The 21,278-nt window shown below is 48.4% G+C and overlaps 1 protein-coding gene across 4 annotated transcripts in view; it reads right to left on the reverse strand.

Annotated features, from left to right (window-relative positions):
* The window catches only part of LOC147692521 (cytochrome P450 2B19-like), a 467,523-nt gene that overhangs the window by 338,406 nt on the left and 107,839 nt on the right, over positions 1-21,278 (reverse strand). For all 4 annotated transcript variants that reach the window (XM_086938735.1, XM_086938736.1, XM_086938737.1 and 1 more), the window contains one exon: positions 16,537-16,699. In XM_086938735.1, the coding sequence (XP_086794861.1) occupies positions 16,537-16,699 (163 nt within the window). The remainder of the gene's footprint in view (positions 1-16,536; positions 16,700-21,278) is intronic.

Here is a 21,278-nt window from a genome sequence, read left to right on the forward strand (position 1 = left end):
TGATTGAAACATGCACCTCATCAATGAACAATCCTTTGTTTCCTGTCTCCAAACCAGACAATACATATCGTTTGCACGGGCGCGGTGGACACTCTTCAAGCGAAGACCGCATGATTTTTAATATCTACACCACAGGTTATGTGTACTCCTCTCACCATTGTGAATCGCATTTAATCAGGCCTGGAAAACACTTAAAATCTGCATTTTTTAGCCTCTGCGCCGCTAATACCCTAATTTTAATTGCGCCTTATTCACTCCTTTATCAACTTTGAAAGGACCTACCTGACAGTAGTCGCCTCTGTCCTCGGTCCGCCCCGGCTTGTGCCGATTGAGCAGAGGGACGAGAAGGCGCCAGTTTTCACTTCTGGTCTGCGGGCTTGCCGACCGGAAGTGCAGGTAGCTCACTAGCATTCCCAACCAGCCTTCAGCCCTACAAAAGGCAGGGATGGGCAGCGGAAGCGCGCAGCGGAGCGACGGCGACACGCCAAATTAATGCAGATTTTAAGTGTTTATCAGGCCTGATTAAATGCGATTCACAATGGTGAGAGGAGTACACATAAGGAGTAGTTTCTGTCCTGTAACTCCAGTTCTGTAGTAGGGGTATCTCTGTTATAGTCATAATCTAGTGAATAGTCCCGCCCATGTGCGTGGACCCCGGCAATCAAAAATAATCTCTTAAGTTGTCAAAATAATGCAGAAACTGCAAAGACACTTAAGAGAGAATTTAAAGACAAATAATGCAGCCTATATCCACAGGCTACACTGTCCAGTACTTCAACTAGAAATTCCACCAAAAATCACCACACACAGCACAGCCTGCTAGTTTCTACCATAGAGAAACCTGCCTCCCCCAGTCAAAGACTCAGGAATGATAGAGAGGAAGGTAGGGACAGACAAGCCCCATAGGCTGCCATTATGTGGCTTAAATAGGATACTGTGCCTTTAAGAGAACTTTCCAGAACTTCTCCCAGTATCCCAGAATGCATAGCAGGTCCCTCTACTTTCAGTTCTTTTTGAAGGCGAAGCACGCCAGACCTGTCGCATTCTTTACATGATGAAAAATCTCCACCGGGGAGGAGGGCGGGCGCTTATGACTATAACAGAGATACCCCTACTACAGAACTGGAGTTACAGGACAGAAACTACTCCTTCTGTAGTAGGGGATCTCTGTGTATAGTCATAATCTAGTGAATAGAATGGCAAGCCCATCCCCACACCAAAGCGGCGGTGGAGAACAAATACATAACGCCACTACTGTGCGAACAAATTCCGCAGCGAAGCCTGCCCAACCTGAGCGTCTGCCCTGGCGTCAGTGTCCAGGCAGTAATGCTTAGCAAAGGTATGAACCGACTTCCAAGTGGCTGCCTTGCAGATTTCAGCAATCGGCACGTTACGAAGCAGAGCCGTCATGGCAGCTTTGCCCCTGGTGGAATGAGCCTTAGGCTTACCTCCTAAGGTCTTATTAGCCTTTTGGTAACACAATTGTATGCAGGACACAATCCACCTAGAGATGGACTGCTTCGAGGTCGCAAGACCCGTCCTGACCGACCCATAATTGATGAACAACTGGTCAGACCTACGAATATCCTTGGTTTTATCCAGATAAAATTTCAACACCCTCCTAACATCCAGGGAATGGAGAGACCTCTCCGCTGGGGATGAAGGGTTCTGAAAAAACGTAGGCAAAGTTATAGTCTGGTTGACATGAAAATCAGAAATAACCTTGGGAAGAAATTTAGGGTGAGTACACATAACAACCTTAGCAGCATGAAATACAGTATAAGGTTCATTACAACACAACGCCTGAATTTCACTCACCCTGCGGGCCGATGTAATGGCCACGAGGAACGCCGCCTTCCAGGACAGGTGCTGCAGCGAAGCCTTATGAATAGGTTCAAAAGGCTCCTTCATCAATATGGACAGCACCACATTCAATTCCCATGAAGGCGAGGGAAGCCTGACTGGAGGGAATACTTTCTTCAAACCTTCCAGAAAATCTTTGATCACAGGGATCTGGAAAAAGGAAGTCTGTGAAGGGCATTTCCTGTAGGCAGTCAATGCAGCAAGATGTACCTTAATGGAATGGACATTAAGGCCAGACTGCGCCAAATGTAAAAGGTAAGGAAGGATGACATCTTCCTTGCAGGTCGTAGGATCATGGTTCTTAGACTGGCACCAGACACAAAACCTCTTCCACTTGTAAGCATATGAAGTCCGAGTGGAAGGTCTCTTAGACTCCTTCAGTATGTCCATGCAGTCATCGGGCAGATTCAGATGGCCATATTGCCAAACTCAAAGACGAGAGGTTGGGGTGTAACATCCGTCCCCCGAACTTCGTGAGAAGGTCCGGCCTGCACGGCAACCGAATGTGAGGAAGGAGAGACCGGTGAAGTAGGTCCGTGAACCACCACTGCCTGGGCCACTCCGGGGCGATGAGTATCATCCGAGCTCTGGACCGGGCCAGCTTGATGAGTACCGCCGGAATCCGGGGAATGGGAGGAAAGGCATACAGAAAGCTGTTCGTCCAGTCGATCCATAAGGCATTCCCCAGCGTCCCTTGCTGGAAGTACCTGGAGGCGAAGTCTCTGCACTTGCTGTTTTCGGCGGTGGCGAACAAATTTACGTCTGGAGTTCCCCACCTTGCGAAGACTTCTCCTAGTACTTCGTCGTTTATGACCCATTCGTGGTTTTCCTGAAGCAGTCTGCTCAGTGCGTCTGCCTGAACATTCTGCACACCTGGTAGATGGGTGGCCGTTATCGTCAGTCCTCTGGCCAGGAGCCAGTGCCAGATCGTCTGCGCCTCCTGTGACAGAGTGCGCGATCTCGAGCCCCCCTGCTTGTTGAGGTAATACATCGTGGTGGTATTGTCCGTCTGTACAAGCAGGGAGTTGGTCCGGAAGGACGGAAGAAAGGCCTTCAGCGCCAAGTGAACAGCCCTGAGTTCCAGGAAATTCATGTGATACGTGGCCTCCATCGGTGACCACGTGCCTTGAATCTGTAGAGTCCCGGAGTGCGCTCCCCATCCCAGAAGAGACGCATCCGTCACGACAGTCTGCGTGGGAATGTCCTTGTGAAAGGGAACCCCTCTGAGGAGATTCTCCGCCGAACACCACCACTTAAGAGACTGAAGAGCATGCAGCGACAGTCGAATCTTGTCGTCCCAAGATCCTTTCCTCTGATCCCACTGGTCCTCCAAGCACTCCTGCAACGGTCTCATGTGCAGCCGTGCGTGTGGCGTCAGGAAGATACAAGAGGCCATCGATCCCAGTAGAGAAGACACCGTCCTCACTGTTGTAGATGGAGTCGTCATAAGAGCCTGAGCCTTCCGAAGGAGTGATAATCGTCGCTCTTCCGAAGGAGACACGCTTGCTGACAGCGTATTGATGGAGGCTCCCAAGTACTGTATGCATTGGACCGGAGTCGGGACAGACTTGGCCATGTTGATGTGCAGCCCCAGCTTGTTCAGGAGAACGCACGTCTTCTGGAAGTGTGCTCGCGCTTCCGAGAAGGAGGATGCCTTGATCAACCAATCGTCCAAGTAAGGGTAGACGAACACCTTGTTCTTCCTCAGGTGTGCTGCTACCACCGCCATGCACTTCGAGAAGGTTCTCGGTGCAGACTTCAGTCCGAATGGAGTACTGTGTATTGATAGTGATTGGTGCCGACTTGGAACCGCAGGAACTTCCTGTGTTTGTGTGCAACGGGCACATGGAAGTAAGCATCCTGTAGGTCTATAGCGCAAAGCCAGTCTCCCTGTTGCAACTGAGGGTAAATCTGATGCAACGACAGCATGCGGAACTTTTCTCTGCGAATCCATTTGTTTGCCTGTCGCAAATCCAGGATGGGCCTGAACTCGTTCTTGTCCTTCTTGCGAACCAGAAAGAACCGGGAGTACAGACCTCTTCCTCTCTGAGACCGAGGTACGTCTTCTATCGCCCTTTTCTTTAACAGGACATCCGCTTCCGCCTGAAGCTCGCGCAGCTGAAACTGCGAGTCGACCGGGGGAATAGCTGGAGGAGGGCCGGTGAACCGAAGACTGTATCCATTGCAAACAATATTCAGCACCCACTTGTCCTGAGTAATTTTTCTCCACTCTGCCAGAAAAAGTTGGATGCTTCCCCCTACCAGAGTGGGTAACGGATCCGGGGGAAGTAAGTTCCTAGGGCCTAGACCCAGCCTGGCCCTTGGGCGCCGGAGCCGACTGCTGGCCTCCCCTGCCCTTCTGCCGCTTCTGGAACGGCTTACGGAAATGCTGCTGCTGTTGCGAGTGCCCCGAAGCCTGTCCTCGTCCTCGGCCTTGTCCGCCGAACCGCCGTTGGAAGGGGCGGTACTGCTTCTTGGTCTCTTTGGGCTTCTCCAGGCCCACAGCCGTCAGCGTTTCGGCCTCCGCCTTCATGCGGGCCATTTCATCATCCGCATGCTTCCCGAAGAGGGTCTCACCGGAGAACGGCAGATTGGCCACCCTCTGCTGTGCGTCCGGTTTCAGGGACGTAAGCCGGAGCCATGCGTGGCGCCGTTGGTTGATTCCGTGGCAAAATCTGTGAGCCGCCAACAGGGAAGAGTCTGCAGCCGCGCTGATTATCTGGTTGGCCACCAGCATCCCCTCACTCAGGACTTCCATGAAGTCTTCACGCTGCTCCCGAGGTAAATGCTCCGCAAAGCGCTCGAGGGAGTCCCAGAGGGCGCGGTCGTATCGTCCCAGCAGAGCCGTGGCACTCGCCGTTTCATGGAGGTAGCGGAAGTTCCACAGACTTTTCTCCCCGCCGAGTCCATCCACCTTGACTCCTTGTCCGGGGGAACCGTGGAGGACGGAGTGGTGGCATGCTGCTTGCGGGCCGCCGTGACGATGACAGAGTCAGGCGGAGGCTCCGCTCTCAAAAAGGCCGGATCCGAGTCGGGAGCCCGGTACTTCTTTAGTAATCTTGATGGAGCCGCCCTTGTCACCGCCGGGGTGAGAAACAGAGCCATAGCCGGTTCTTCCAGGCCCGGCACCAGGGGCAGGAGAGGACGAGACAGGTGCTTTTGGTGTAGAGTCTCGAAAATGACCGACGTCTTTGGAGTAGGCACTGTCAGGGATATGCCTAGCTTCGCCGCGCCCCTCAACAGGACATCCTGAAACGCAACCAGGTCATCTATCGGGGACACTCTGGTGTCCGGTGACCCCGATAGGGTAGGGGAATAATCCCTGGTCCCAGAGGACCTCGTGTGTGAGCGAGATTTGCGCCTCCTACGGCGGTGTCTCGATCTCGTGGATGATCTGCGCCGCGATCTCTCCTTCCTCCCCGAGCGAGAGCGAGACCTGCCAGCTCGCGGGCGCTCCTTCGGTTTACGTGGAGGGGACTTCCGTGGTTCCTCACGGGGTTTCGCCGGATCCTCCCGGGGTTTCGGTTTCGGAGTCCCCTTAGGAGGAACAGGCAGGGACGGCAGGGAAGTGGACCTCGGCGGAGGAACCTTCGGCTGCGGGGTGGGCCCATGCGGAGGGACCGGAGGTGGAGGAGGATCTCCTGAAGGCAGTGGTGGTTTGGGTGGAGGGTCCTCCTTAGGCACAGGGGGAGGAGTCGGAGTCCTGGGCCGAGATGGCGTGTACACTTCCGAGTACACCGAGCCCGGTGACCCTTTAGGCGAAGGGCGAGGAGAGCCATCCCCATCAGCCGGCGACCGCTTCCTCTTGCGTCCCCCACTGGAAGCAGCGTGACTCCTGGGACTAGAGTCCCTTTTGCGCCGTTTTGGTGAGGGTGACCTACTCCTCGACGCTGACCGCCGTCTGATGCGCTTCTCCGGCGTCGAATGACGCTTCCTGGACTCCGGCGTCGATCGCCGTCTCCTCGGCGTCGACCCTCTTCTCCTCGGCGTCGACCGCCGACTCCTCGACGTCGACCTCCTCTTCCGCGACCTCTCACGTCGTCCTCTCGACGTCGGGCGGTCCGCCTTCGACGACGAACGCCGCCGTCGTCTTGATGTTCTCGACGTTGAGGAGCCCCTCGACGTCGATCGGCGGTGTCGCCTCGACGGCGATCGACGGTGTCGCCTCGACGGCGAGCGTCGGTGCCGCTTCGACGGCGAGCGCCGATAAACGTCACTTGCCTTCGGCGTCGGTAGGAAGATCTCGACGTCGACGAAGACGATGACGTCGACGGTGGCTTCGACGTCGGCTTCTCCTTTGCCGTCGAGCCGCCACGCCGTCTCGACCCGGAGCCCCGGGGAGAAGGGGAGCACGCCGTCGTCATCCCTCTCGACGTTGTCGTCGATGCCAACGACGTCGACGGAGAATGGGACCATTTGCTGGACTTCCTGCCCCCGGGGAGCCCCCGAGGGGCCTCAGCAGAGGCAGAGGGAACCTTCCCAGGCTGCCCAGACCCACCTGCAGCCCGCAGACGCCTATCCTCCAGGCCAGCCAGCCTGATCTTCAATCTGTCCCTCAGGGTCCGAGCAGAAAGCTGCTGGCAGATGACACAATCCTCAGGGACATGATCTTCTGGAAGGCACACGATGCAGACATCATGGGGGTCACTCTTGGCCTTCTTCCTCTCACATGCTGGGCACTTAACAAAAAGTCCAGGCATTTTGGAGCCCCAAAACACCTAAAACAGCACAAAAAGGAGAAGAGAACACCAAGAAGTAAACTGCAACACTTTTAGAATTCAAAAGTGCAAAAACAATTCCAATAAACCCTTGAAAAAGGGAGAGCTCAATGCCAGGGTCCTGTAAGCAGGAGCCGGAAAAAAGAACTGAAAGTAGAGGGACCTGCTATGCATTCTGGGATACTGGGAGAAGTTCTGGAAAGTTCTCTTAAAGGCACAGTATCCTATTTAAGCCACATAATGGCAGCCTATGGGGCTTGTCTCTCCCTACCTTCCTCTCTATCATTCCTGAGTCTTTGACTGGGGGAGGCAGGTTTCTCTATGGTAGAAACTAGCAGGCTGTGCTGTGTGTGGTGATTTTTGGTGGAATTTCTAGTTGAAGTACTGGACAGTGTAGCCTGTGGATATAGGCTGCATTATTTGTCTTTAAATTCTCTCTTAAGTGTCTTTGCAGTTTCTGCATTATTTTGACAACTTAAGAGATTATTTTTGATTGCCGGGGTCCACGCACATGGGCGGGACTATTCACTAGATTATGACTATACACAGAGATCCCCTACTACAGAACCTGACATGCCAAAGGCAAGCCCATCTGCGCCCGTCCGCGCCAGACCGCTGCTAGCTGCCAGGACCCCTGCCTGTTTTATTCTAGACACAGGTTATCCTGTCTCCTCTTCTTGAGCCACCAGAATGACTCTGCTTAAATACTCAAGTCAGAGTTGATAGACCTTAACTACTCTTCTCTTAAATACTTAGCCACACCAGAAGCTGTAACAACAAGTGGGGTGCATGAAACCTTATGTCCTAACATACCAGCCTCTCCTAGTGAAACCCAAGTATCATGTAACTCCAACCACACTAAAATCTCCAGACCACTAAAAGCACTATATTTCAACGCGTGTTCCTTCCCCAAACACAAGGTCGAAATATGGAGTCTTATTGACTCGGAATTACCAAATTTCTGTTTTATCACGGAAACTTGGTTACATGAGCATGCCTCTCCAGACGTGGCCACTGCCATTGGGTAGGCAGGGCACGCCCCTGAGACAAGCTTCAGGGGGTGTGGCGGCAGCAATAGAGGCTTGCTCTCCTCCTCAAGGTAGGTCCAGGAACAGAGGGGTGGTAATGAAAAGGGATAAAACAATGTGGTTAAAAAATTAAACAAAGCCTTGGCACCGGAGGTATAGCTTACCAGCGTGTGTGAGGCCCGGAGAGTCAGACGTTGAGAGTCTTTCACTACTACAAAATAACGTAGGCATTGAGGCGGCAAATGTTGTGGGAAAGACCAGCACATGCAGCTACCAGCGGGAGCGCAACACTGCAAGCTGAGGTTACAGCAAATGCGTTGTGCACAGCTGCCAGGGGGCGCTGAATAGGAAGCATGCAGCAGCACAACAGACTCAAGACACTGGTAGTGAAGGCCCGGTGTGACTTGTAGTCCCTTTGGCCCCAAATAGTAAAATGATGGCCCATTCTGTGGGAAACAGCAGTAAACAAGCCATCAAATGTCAAGAGGGATAAACATCAAAGCAAAACTAAAAGAGTAGAGGTAGTTTTAAGGCAAACTAAGGCAGATTGGGAACATTAATGCAAAGAAAGGGAAGATATGGTAGAACAGGGTCAACCGAAAAAAGACAGTGAGATGTATACAAGAGGGTTCAGAAAGAATGGACATTTTACAAGAGGCTCTAGCACACAGTACAGCAAAGAGGGGTCAGTGGATAAGGGTCCCGAACAAGAGAAGGCACAAACAGGCACAGTAAGTGCTGGGGAGGCTCAAGGGGCCCATGGTTAAGTAGGCCCTATAGAATGGTGCAGCCAATAGGAGGATTCTTCTGCAATGCCAGAGGGAGAAATTGGAAAAGAGGTGGTGATGAAAATAGAGCAGAGAGCCGCTTTTGGACGTTGGGCTGTGGGGGGCTGGTGGCTGCCCTCCCTATGTCAAGGGATTCCATCAACAAGGAACACAAAGCAAGACAAATGGTTGTGGAGGGGGAAACATTTCAAAGGGGGGGTGAGGTGATGGTGAACGCCCTGGTATGAGTGCATGGGGAGGATCAATTGTCGTTGGAATATGGTGCTGATAGTGATGAGTGGGAGTAAAGAGAGCTAAGAGAAGATAGAAGCTCAGTGATGCAGAAGCCTACAGAAAAGAAAGACAGAGCAGTACTAATTAGCAAGGAAAGACATTTTGGTGTGTTGCGCAGGTCACAAACGAATAAAGGAAGCACTACAGATTTTCAAACGGATAAGGAAAGGAGTGTATCCAAAATCAGGAAACATGGAAGCAGAAGAGAACGATTTCTACAAGGTAACAAGGACTGGTGGTCTGTAGGGGATCTAGGGAACATAGAGATGGGCAGTAAATCAGTTGGTGCTGGAGAAGGATTTATTGAAAATGAAATTGGAGGGACTGAAGACAAAGATATCAAAATTGTGAGGTGTTTTGCAAGGCAAGAGGAAGTAGTTGACCAAAACAATGCATGATAATGAAATTCAAAGTGATGTTAAAGACAATAATAAAACACAAGAGAGTAAGGATGGGTAGGAAAATAAAGATGAGTAACAACATAAGAAGAAGCTTCCCTATATGGGAATAGTGATTTATTCAGGGTCACACATCTGAAAAAATTAAAAATCTTATTTGGAAACACGATTATGTGAATGTTTTCAAACTGCTCCATAGGGACCATCATGAGAAAGAAGGCCAAAGTAGGAGTGGGAACTATTAAAGAGCTCCAAACAACCAATAAATATGGAAAACTTCATTTTTGATTTATGCCAGTATATATTGCGAGAACAATATGGATAAGGCAATAGCAATCTTTAAATATATGGATATAATTAGGAAAATTCAAATGCATTTTGGAAGATATGTCTGGCTTAGATATGACGAGGAGTTTAGGGCAAGGCTCAGTTTGAAGCCTGATAAGCCTGGGGGGATGAGGATTCAGAATTCTGCTTTCAATGGATGTCTTCTACGCAGCCGTAGGCAGCAAAACATGCGGCAAGTGGCCTTCCGATACCCATAACATGCCATCCCTTTCAGCAGTGTCCCGCACAACAGGAGGCAGGGTTTATACAAGAGAACAGGAAACTAATGTGGGGGCATGCTGGAATTTCAACAAAGGTTTCTGCCCGGGGCAGCTTTGCATATTTAAGCACAAATATTCTAAATGTTGGGGTTGGATACCTCTTTGCACAATGTTTCACAATGGCAAATATCGGAGAGCAATGGAGTGCACCCAGAGGATATCAGGCTCAGGCTACACCAAAGTCTCCTACATCAATTTAAGTATTACAACTTAGTCAGTTACTGAGGGCATACCCTGATTGGGAAGCAGCCTTAAAACTTAAGTGGAGTTTTAAGGAAGGTTTTTGATTAGCAAATCAAGGTCCCAGGGTCCAACGGTGGTCAGACAATTAGCAATATGCAAAAACTTTGAAACTTATTGTAGCAACTAAACTGGAAAAAGACGTGAAGGAAGGGAGAATTGTAGGTGCATTTTATGAATGGCCCACGCAGGCATTGATAATGTCGCCACTGGGAGTAGTTCCAAAAAGAAGAAAGGGGACTTTAGACTGATTCCTCACTTATCTTAGCCGGAATTATAATGATTTCATTGCACCAGATGATACTAGGGTAGTTTATGCTTCCGTAGATGATGCTCAGAAAATTGGTATGCAAGAGTGGAGAGGGTGCGGAACTAGCCAAATGTGATATCAAATCGGCATTTAGAATATTGGCAATACATCATGCTGACTTTTCCCTTTTAGGCATGCAATTTGAGGGGGCAATTCAAGTGGATAGAGTTCTGCCAATGGGGTGTGCGATTTCTTTTCACTTTTTGAGACATGTAGTACATTAATGCAGCGGGCATTAAAAAAAAAAGTGGGCACAGAGCTGTTTCACAGTACCTGGATGAACCGTTTGTGGAAATGGCATTGGAGCTAGGAGTACCCTTAGCTCTGTAAAAACCTGAAGGCCCACAAACGGTACTCACCTTTTTGGGCATTGATCTAGAAACACATGAATTGGTGACAAGGTTGTCATCTAGCAAAGTAGTTGAAATAGAGTTTCTAAGTGGGGTGATTGGCATTAGGCTTTTGGAATGGAGAAAGGTACAGAAGCTGTAAGGTTTCCTAAACACTGCGTGCAGAGTGGTGCGAGGAGGGAGAATATTTTGTAGAACATTGGCCCAATGCCCAATGTCTCGTGTAGACAAACAGGGGCGAGTGCGCCAGAATGTGGGAGAATGTTGAAGGCTGAAAGGATGAAGGATATGACAAGATTAGAGGGAATACAAGGGTGGTGAAGAAGGACCAGGAGTAATAACAAGGGATCTTACCCTAGGTGAACGGCGATCAAGACCATCCAGTGTCTTGGAGAAAGCGCGTAGGCAGGTACGCCATACTGCGGCATAAAAATCAGAAGCTGTAAAGGATGGAGCGTGTAAGAGGACTGTGAAGGAAGACAACGGTGGGGAAGGATCTTACCCTGAGTACATAGGGTCAGTGTCCTTCCAGGATCTAGGAGGAGCAGGAGGGTGGATGCACCGTGCTGCTGGGTGGGAAAAGACGGGAGAAACAGTCAGTCAGGACTGAATCAGTAGTTAGGGACTGAAGAACAGTGCCATGAAAGGTCTTGGGGCCTTATTTGTGGTTTCAAAATAAATTTCTTTTTTTTGCCACAGGGTGTGTGAATGGGCCTTGGAAGAGAAAGCTGGTGACATGGATAGTAGGATATTCTTTTGAATGTTGGGCAGCTAAATAAGCAGTTCAGCAAATACATGGAAGAAGCCTCAGATTGTCAAGTAGTAGACATGAGGTGATATGGTGTGAGCAGGCGGGATGCAGTGGAGTGACTTATTGCCTTATTGCCTTTCCTAGCGGACTTGATTACTCCGAGGGGTTGCCCTGATGTGCTGATTGATACACTTGGGGGAGAATGATTAGGTTAGATTATCAGGTTTAACATTGGTGAAATAAATGAAAGAGGATTTACTGTTGATTTACTGTTGATAAAGAGAAATTTTGCATGGAGATGTTTAATATGGACAGAATTTGTGCCCAGAAAAAAATGGTGAGGAGCCCTAAAACAAGCAGCTAGTGACAAAGCAAGAAAATTGAACAGAGCGATGAGAGTTTTTTTGCATATCAGTTGCCAAAAAGGTTCTATCACACGGTTCTATTAAGGAAAAAGATATGTTTTTGTTCAGGGATGATGGTGTGCATTTATCTCAGTTTGACAATGCATACTACATGATGGGATTGAGGGAAATAGTACGAAAGCTGTGGATTGAGAAGGTGTGGTGTAAATTAGTTCATAAATTAAGCTGGCCGCAGCAGTTGTCTTTTTGGGTGGAATGCAGAAAAACACATTTTCCTGGATGGCGGTAGTTTGGGGGATGGAGAGTCAGATGTGGGTATATCCACCCCTCGGGGGGAGGAGGGAGCACAAGGGAAGGTAAGACGAAGTTTGCGGCTTTGGAGCAGGACAAGGAGGTTTCATTTGGGGATGCTTGGTTGGGTGAGTGTGAGAGACTGGGGAAGGCAAGATGGCTGTGGCTGGTAAATGAAAGAAGAAAGAATGAGGTTTTGGGGTGGGGGACTTGGTTGGGGAATGGTATGTACACTTTGGGAGATTTGTTTAAGGGAGGGGGGTTTGTCAGGAATTTGATGTATTAGTGAGGTTGATACTATGCTGTATTTGTATTTGAAATAATGTATCCAACTACAAACCTTTTTCAATACAGTGGCTTTTAATGCTGCATGATGGTTTGTGTAATGTGTGTATTTCAGGACTATCCATTTAAGCAGGATGAAATTTCAGAGCTTGAAAACAGCTCAAAAGACTTGCGATTTCTCTGAAGCAACACTGAGTAAAACTAACATGCTGTCTCTGCAGCAACACTGAATGTAAACTAACTTGTGCTGTCTCTACAGCACCTTGTGTGCAAACTGACTTTTTGTGCCCCTACAGCCATGAACTAAACATTTGATTTGTCTTTCTATGGACCCTATGGCAGAGAGCACTTGGTAGTCTTTTGAAAGGAAGAAAAAAACCTTTTTATTGACAGTTCAGTAAAAGACAAATGCAAAGTGTAAGTGTGCAATGACATTTCCTTTGTTGCATGGAGATAGGTTGCTGACCTGTGTGAGAAGACCGCCTAGCACCTCTTGGAGCTGTGAATGGTAGAGGCACTCCTGCGCTTCAACGTAGGCGGGGTCTGCATCGCATACTACAATCTACCACTACACAGGGGTGCACAGAGAGGGTTACCAATGGTGGGCGGCACCTCTCTGCATCAGAGGCCGGATGAGGTTGTGCTGACCGGACGCTGTGGAGGGTGAAGCCCCTGAGCTGCGCCAAACTTGTGTTGCTTGGAATCCTGCAAGTTCATGCCTGCTGCATCAACTGCATTGGGAGGTTCACCAGCAGACTTGGCTGCGACTGCTGTACCCACCCCGGTGAAATCCCACCTGGCTGAGGCTCCTGCTGGGTGAGTCACAGATTTGGAGAGAGTTTAGCAGATTGCGCCACGCTGTCAATGTCCAGGTAAGGAGAAGGTGGGACACATAGTGAAGGAGGTCCGGGGGTCGAGTCGCCCAGGCCTAGCACCAGTAGATGACGCACCCCCAGTGTCGGCTCATCCGCTATGGTGGAAGAGCGTCGCCCCACTGCTTCCAAGCAGTGCAAGTAGAGGAATAATCATCACACGCTGATAACATCCTGATGTTATCGTGTCATGTTTCCTTTGTGGACGGGAGGGTGGGTAGGGCTGCTCCGCTCATGGAGTAGGGCAGGGGCGTAGTGGCATGCCCACTCAAGTGTGCAGTGACTGCTTGATCAGCCCGCTCAGGCCGCACAAAGCAGTCATGCGCACTGTCCTGTTAGCAAAGCAGGCTGCAGTACAGCCTGCATGGAGAACATGCCCAAACCTCCAGCCCCTGGCTGAAAGCCTAGTCCCACGCCAATGACCAATCCCAACACCGCATTGCAGTGCTGTGATTGGCTTAGGGGAGGGTGCCTACTTCCTGTTCCTGGAAGCAGACTCAGGAGAGCAGGAGCAACGAAGACACAGGACCCGGCCTCGAGGTAAGATTTCTCTCATTCAAATATTTACAACACACACACACACCCCACGTCGACAACCCAGCCAGTGCTTTTTCCGGCGTTTCCCACCTCCCAGGTGTCCAGTTCCCCCAGCAGCACTTCTCAATGGGGGCCAGTGTGCGGCCATGCACAGCGGGTGTACCACAGGTGTGCCAAAGGTATATATGGAGTTATGATGCCTACCGTTATATCGCATTCCATTACAATGCATACTAATACTAGGCATATTGCAACAGTAGGGAAGGTGTTGGATTGCGGAGATGTAAACATTACAATTCCCACGTCATTGAGTGCAACCCATAAACTGACCCTTGCACCCCAAAGCAAACCCTGAACCCTAAAATTCATCTTTGAGCCCCAAAACACACCCTAAAAATCATATTTGACCCAAATGCACACCCCAATCTCCATATCTGACCCAAATGCACACCCCAATTTTCATGACTGACCCCAAAACACACCCCAAATTTCAAACTTTACACCATAATACACCCCACATTTCATCTCAGACACCCGAAACCCATACCTACCCTAAAAATTAAAAATACCCCATTACTGACCTCACAATGCATTGTAAAGGAATGCTATGTAAAGGCACCTGCGCTGTTGGATTTGTGTTCTAAAGGAATTACAATGTAATGCCTGCATTGTAATGGACGTCTGCCGTGCCAAAGACAAGCCATAAGCAAGCCCGTCTGCATCTGTCTGCCCCTCGACCATGCTCAGCACCAAGGACCCTTCCTCTCGGACACTCCACCCCTACAGCACCAGCACCTGACTCGCCATAAACCCTGGATGCCAAATCGCCTGCCAGGACCAACATCTGCTCCAGACCGGACATCGCCATCACTGATGGCTACTAAATAACCTTTCAAGGTCCACCCGACCGTCCAGGAGGAGGCATTGCCACCACCTACAGAAGCACACTCCGACTGACCACGCACTCTAATGACCCAAGGGTGACCATGGAACACCTCAACTTCCAGATCCGGACCAACCCAAACACCATCCTCTACGTCACCCTGATCTGCAGGCCTCCCGGGCATAGACACCCATTCTCCGATACCATTGTAGACCTCTTTGCACACCAGGCTCTCCCATCCACCGACGACATCCTACTTGGGGAACTCAAGTTCCATCTGGACAACCCCAGTGACCAGAACACTACCCCCTCCGGGGGTAGCTCCTCCAACATCAGACTCAAGCAGCTAGTCAACGCAGCAAGCCACATAGCAAGACATATGGCCAAGCACGTCTTCTCAGCCATCGGGACCTTCAACTACAGCCACACCACCAGACTCTCCTGAATCGACCATCATTGGATACATCACGGCTTCACCATTATCATCGTACACAAACATCATCATCGACCCTCCTCGCAGCTGGATCAAGGCCACCAAAGTAGTCTTGTCAACTCCCTCAGCACCACCACTCCACCAACGCTTACAGACGATGACACCGCAGCACGCAACCGCCATTGATGGATCTCCAACTGCGCCAACACCAGGGCACCCCTCAAGAACGGCACTGCATCTGTACCTTACCCCTGCATGATTGAAGGCGTAAGGGTGACACAGTGCCACAGGGATAGGCTGTCCACATGCATTGCTGGTATTGCGTCATGGTTGTGACGCGACTGCAGCAGTGGGTGACTTTAGCGCAGACAGATACTTCAGGATTCCAGACGTATCTGTCATTACTTGCGTCATGGAGCACTATCCAGTAAAAACAGTGCATCCGTCGTGTCGCAAGAAGGGGGTAGTGAAAAGTGTTGCAACAATGTCCTGTCGCAGCCCAGGAATGCTCACTATCTTATTAATGGTGTGCAGTCCTGCCCTGTAGTTTTGTCGCAGGGCAGCGCAGCAGCATTGCTTGCAGTGCGGTCCCGCAACAAAACCTGCTGAAATGAGGCCCCAAGGGTTACCTCCATTTTTAAGACCAGCTATTTTCTGGTCTTAAAAAACTGCCTCTAACTTTTTGGTCCTCCAAAACTTAACGAATCCCCTTGTAAATATCACTAAGTGGGCTTAGCGGCCGTTTTTGCCCGGGAACGCCTCCCTTGCATGTCATTATCGCTAACAGAAGTGGCGATCTTTCTAATCATCGTTTTCGCCGGAAATCGATGTTAAAATAAGGCAATATAAATCTCGCCATAAAACCGTCTGAAAAGTGTTGCTAATGCCTCATTAACTCCATGTACTTATGCCCCATGGTATATTCTGTGACAAGAAATCTTAAGAAAATGTTCCTTAGTCAGTAAATTTCTTCTTGGAGAGGGAGTTCTCTTGAGGGTTATATACAAAAATAACTTGGCCTCTGCGCTTTGATGGCTTTTGAGTACATTGAGGCACCAGAGTAGGAGCCATGGCATCATGTCCCGACCTCAAATACAATACATTTCAGTCATAGAGAACAAAAAGTAGCATCTTCTTGCTGCACCATCTGCAAGGCTTGAGCATGGGTTCCTTTGAGAAGAGATTTCATCTAGTTACTAATGAAAGATGAGACTTTCATCAGTGAGATTCCACAAGAGCGTTGCAGACCTGGTGAATATGGCACAGAAAATATTAAACTGATTTCAGTGGGACTATTGGTGTCTAATGTACCCCATTGATGTCACACCCCGAAGCGAAGTAACAACTGGAGAAATATGGCTTCAACTGATTGCCCTGTACACCCATTATTGGGTTTTCCAGACCAGTGTGAGGCCTGGAAGTAGTACTCGTACAGTAAGGAATACGGGAGAGAACATACCTATCAAATTATATTTTTTGAAGAAGCCACATTATTCTCAAAATACGTCCTCCAACACTGTTATGACATTTTCATAGCACTTACCGTATCTCCCAGTCAATTTTTCACTTGCTTTTATATTATGACGCCCGCCGAACTCTTCTGCATGATTCACCAGTGCATCTTTTACTGTGTCATATCCACAAAGTACCACAACTGGCGCAGACCCCATCCAGACAGTGAACACTGGGCCATACTCCTTACTGAGCTGAGGAAGGAGTTATTCTTAGTTTATTATTAAAAGCAACATAAAACAAAGTTACTCACTACAATGATTAAATTATCTACACTTAGATTAGCAATTCCCATTGACAGCACTACATCTCAGTGGATGATACTTTAAACTATACCAAATTTATAGTGTAGGGCAAACACAGTCAAGCATACAATTCGCACATGAGGTCCTAGCAGGGAAGGAACTTTGTACATACATGGTACATGTCAATGTCAGAAGACTTAACTCTCTGAGCCACCTAATCAGAGTATCAGAAAAGGTAATCTCTTTGAAGTTCTTCTTGCAGTAAAAGGGGGGAGAGGGGGAGGAGCTCAAAATATTTTCGGTTTGTAAATGTCTGTATGTGGTATTGTAGGAGTTTGTCTACTGAATGTTAAAATTCGACTACTGTCCTACTCCTAACAGTTAGCTCAGTCTGTTAAGAGGTGTGGATTCCAATCTAACTGTTGTCACCCATATGAAAACTACCTGGAAGGCTAAAAGTAGAAAAGGTTGGAGGTTTACCATGCGTTACTTCAGCTTCAAAAATCCTCACTTGTTGAGATTCTCGGATCGAGTTAGAGCCTTCTTGCGGTGTTCTTTGACACACCTCATTGTATTTCCACCTGTAGTTCGCTGGCGCAGTACATCACAATTTGTTATTGAGAAAATACACACGTTGTTTGAAAATAACTGTAATAGCTGGCACCATATTACTTTACCTTTGCCATTTTGTTTGCCACTGATAAACATAGGCTGCATAGGCCATTTTGATAACATATTTTGCCTCTCTTTCATGCTTGGTATCTCGAAGAAGTCGAGGGTTAACTGTAAGGTCCCCCGTTTCCTATCTCCGTACTACTCTACCTCCTTCCAGGAGCTGAGCTGCAGACACCTTTATGTGTTCCTAAGAATGAGTGCGAAAGAGAACTGAGGATGGGGGAAAGAAATTTACACTCGTATGTTTATCAGCTCCTTTGTTCGATTTGTTTTCGCTCATCGGCTGAGCTAGGACAGGAGCAGTATAGTTACAGAAAGCATGAGCATGCGACTAAAATTAACCCCTTCCATGCTGATGACAGAACGGTTCCGTCATCAGCTACGGGTGAGCTGTGCTGATGACGGAACCGTTCCGTCATGAGCCCGTTAGAACCTTAGAACCCTCAGCACAGCGCGAAAATTCGCGCCGCGCTGAAGGGGTTAAGATGAGGTTGAGTGTTTTGGTAGAGAGGTGTATAGTCATCCAGTAGCTTCAGCAGAAGAGGGCAGGTGCATATGAACCTACTGCATGTGTTGGCTGTAGATACACATGCTTAGCGTAGAATGGGATGTTTCCTAGAAAAGCCATGGAGGCTCCATTTTTGCATGTGGAGTGAGCTTGTGAAGCCACAGGTAGCCCTCACTTAGCTTTGGTGTAGCAAATGTGGATACATTTTACAGTACATCTTGCGATTCCAGCTTTGGAGCTAGGGGAACCTTTTTGGGGGTTTGAAAAAGCAACAAAAAGTTGTTGTGTTTTGAGAAAAGGTGTAGTCCCCTCAATGTAGTCCTTTAATGCACTATTAACATCAAGAGTGTGTAGAGCTCTCTCTGCTACTGAATCTGGTTTAAGAAAGAATACTGGTAGCTCGACTGTTTGATTCTCATGAAAAACGGAAACTACAGTATAGAGGAACTTTGGGTTAGTTCTAAGTGCTAATTTATTTGGATAGATTTGGAAGAAAGGTTCTTCTAAAGTGAGTACTTGAAGTTCGCTTATTCTCCTGAGAGATGTGATAGTCACTAAGAATGCTACTTTCAATGCGATGATAGTCACTAAGAATGCTACTTTCAATGCGAGAAACTGAAAATCATATGAATGTAGTGGTTCAAAAAGTTGCCCCATATGTCTAGTGAGTACAGTATTTAGGTTCCATACTGGTGCTGGTGGGATAGAAGGCGGTATTACTCTTTTTAGTCATTCCATAAATGCTTTGATTTCTGGAATTTTAAAGAGAGACGTTTATTGTCTGTTTTGCATGTAAGCAGTGAGTGCTGCTAAGTGTAGTCTAATAGAGGTATATGCTAGGTCAGCTTGTTGCAAATGAAACAGATAACAGGCAAGGTCTTGCATTGTTGGGGAGAGTGGTTGGATTTGTTTGGCTAAGCAGTAATGAACACATCTTTTTCATTTGGCTGTGAATCAGGCTTGCGTGGTTTGCCTGCAATTTTGTTTTAGAATGGCCATGCATTCTTGTGATAGATTGAGGTGTCCAAATTCTAAGACCGCAGGAGCAAGATCACCAGATTTAGATGTTTGTGATTTTGATATATGACCTTTTTCCTATTCCTGAGTTAGAAGACGTGGATTGAGTGGGAAACATCCTGAACAACGACTTCGGAACAACGAGTTCCAGAGTCACCCAAGCCGAACAACGACTTGCCAGAACAACAACTCAGCCTTAACCACACATGTGCGTGGTTAAGTCTGATTCGGTCTAGTGTTTTTGTAGTTCGAGTGTCCTCCTTTGTAGGACTAGCATGTCCTTCCTGACCCAGCTGCCAGGCTGACATGCAACCAATCAGACGTTCGCATTCGGCTCCATGGGTCAGCGCGCCAGTTATCACCTATTACACAAGCACAGTTTAAAGAGAAAGGCGACAGTAGCTAAACCCAGACAGGAGGGAGTCTTCTCAAGCAGAAACTCTCATGAGGTTACATCAAGGTGAGTCGTTCCCTCAACAAGCCTTACGTGCTATCTTCCAAAGTGAACCATCTCATTTATTCAATCTCTGATACTCGTGCGTTGTACAAGTGCCAACAGGCGCGCAACACCCATTGGGCCCAAAGGGCTTCAGCCCCCCCGTCGTGTGTGTCAGCCCGGGATGAGACAGCTTCCTGGGCACACACACAGCCACACCCGAGTACTTCACAAGTCTTTAAAAGACCATTTACTTGTTAACGAGGCTTTGTTGTTCTTTCACCACTTCTTAGAGCCCCTGCATCTTCACTCTGCTGATTGCTGGAAGAATGCCCCCTCCCCATAAATTTCACTCTAGTTGCATCTCTGAGTGCCAACTAGCTATCTGTGCATTTGTCATTCTCACACCACTATTTCCATAACAGACGTTATATGCCCTGATCTTTAACTACACACAACACTGCCACATTTGTTTCCGGTGTAGTACAACTTGAAGAGCAGCAATAGTGTGAGCTCACTGCACTTCTACTACATTATTTGTGATTTTCAGTTGACCCCAACTCCAAGTTCTTAATCACGATAGATGCTTCTGCACAATATATCATGCGCTACAAACTGTTGAAGCTCCAGATAAGTACTCAGACACCAGGAAGTAGGGGAGGTGATGCTGTGGTAGGTCCACCTAGTGACAAGCGATGCACTAGCACACACTGGCAAAGTGGCATAACATGTCACGATTACAGTATGTGCAAGCATGGCTGGGTGGGGGAATTAGTAATTAAAGGGTGGGGGGATCGAGGTACTAGTTGGAAAGCATTTTTTTTTAACACGCATTCCTTTACCACGAAAAATCATGATGAAGGAATGCGTGGGGAAAAAATTGTGGTTTAGACGGGGTCTTGGTCATGACCTCGTGGTCAGAGAAGTCGTGTTTGGGGAACTCGCTGTTCCAACATGCAACCGGATTGAGTGGCAGTTTCTCATGTGGCACCACCGACAGTTGTAGCAGGGATGTGAACCATGCTTGTCATGCCCATGTTGGAGCTATTAGGATTAGAGCGAGGTATGTTTGTGTGAGCATTTGAACCACGTTAGGAATGAGTGGGAGAGGGAGAAAAGTGCAAGCAAATATCCCTGACTAGCAGATCCATGTGGCAATACCTTTGGAATGTGGGTGAGGAAACCTGGAGGTGAAGCTTTGGCATTTTGCGTTCTGTTCTGTTGTGAAGGGGCCTATCTCTGGGATTCCCCACCATTGGAAATATGAGCCGAGGAGTATTGTGTTGATCACCCACTTGTGTACTTACTGATGCATTCTGTTGAGCATATCTGCAAAGTTTTGTCCGCTCAATAAATATTCTGCTAGGAGGTGGATTTTGTGATGTATGGCCCCGTGCCTATGTGCTCTGCTATGTGTGAGAGCTTTAAGAAGTGTGTGCCTCCTGTTTTTTAATGCAGTACATTATGGTCATGTCGTCATCACGGACCAGAACTACTCTGTGATGAAGATGTTGCTGAAAAGCTTTGAGAGCTAGTTGAATTGCAAGGAGCTCTAGGTGATTGATGTGAAAGTGTTCCTGAGTTGAAAACTATAGGCCACATACTGAAAGGTCCTGCATATGTGCCCTCCACCCCTGTAGGTATGCATCTGTTGTAATGGTGATTTGATGAACTGGGGCTTTGAAGGGCTGACCCTGCCACATGTTGTTGCTTTTATACCACTGCAGATAGTGATGTGTTGCTAGCCCTCCCAACACTAAATCTTGCCCCTCCGCTTGAGATCATTGTGTTTGAAGTGTGCGTTAAAGTAAGCGAATATGCAGCCTTGCATGTGGCAAGATACGTTATGTCATCATTTCGAGAAAAGTCATGACTATTTTGACTGTGACATG

Source organism: Lissotriton vulgaris, chromosome 9, assembly GCF_964263255.1.
Source record: "Lissotriton vulgaris chromosome 9, aLisVul1.2, whole genome shotgun sequence".
Classification (NCBI taxonomy): domain Eukaryota; kingdom Metazoa; phylum Chordata; class Amphibia; order Caudata; family Salamandridae; genus Lissotriton; species Lissotriton vulgaris.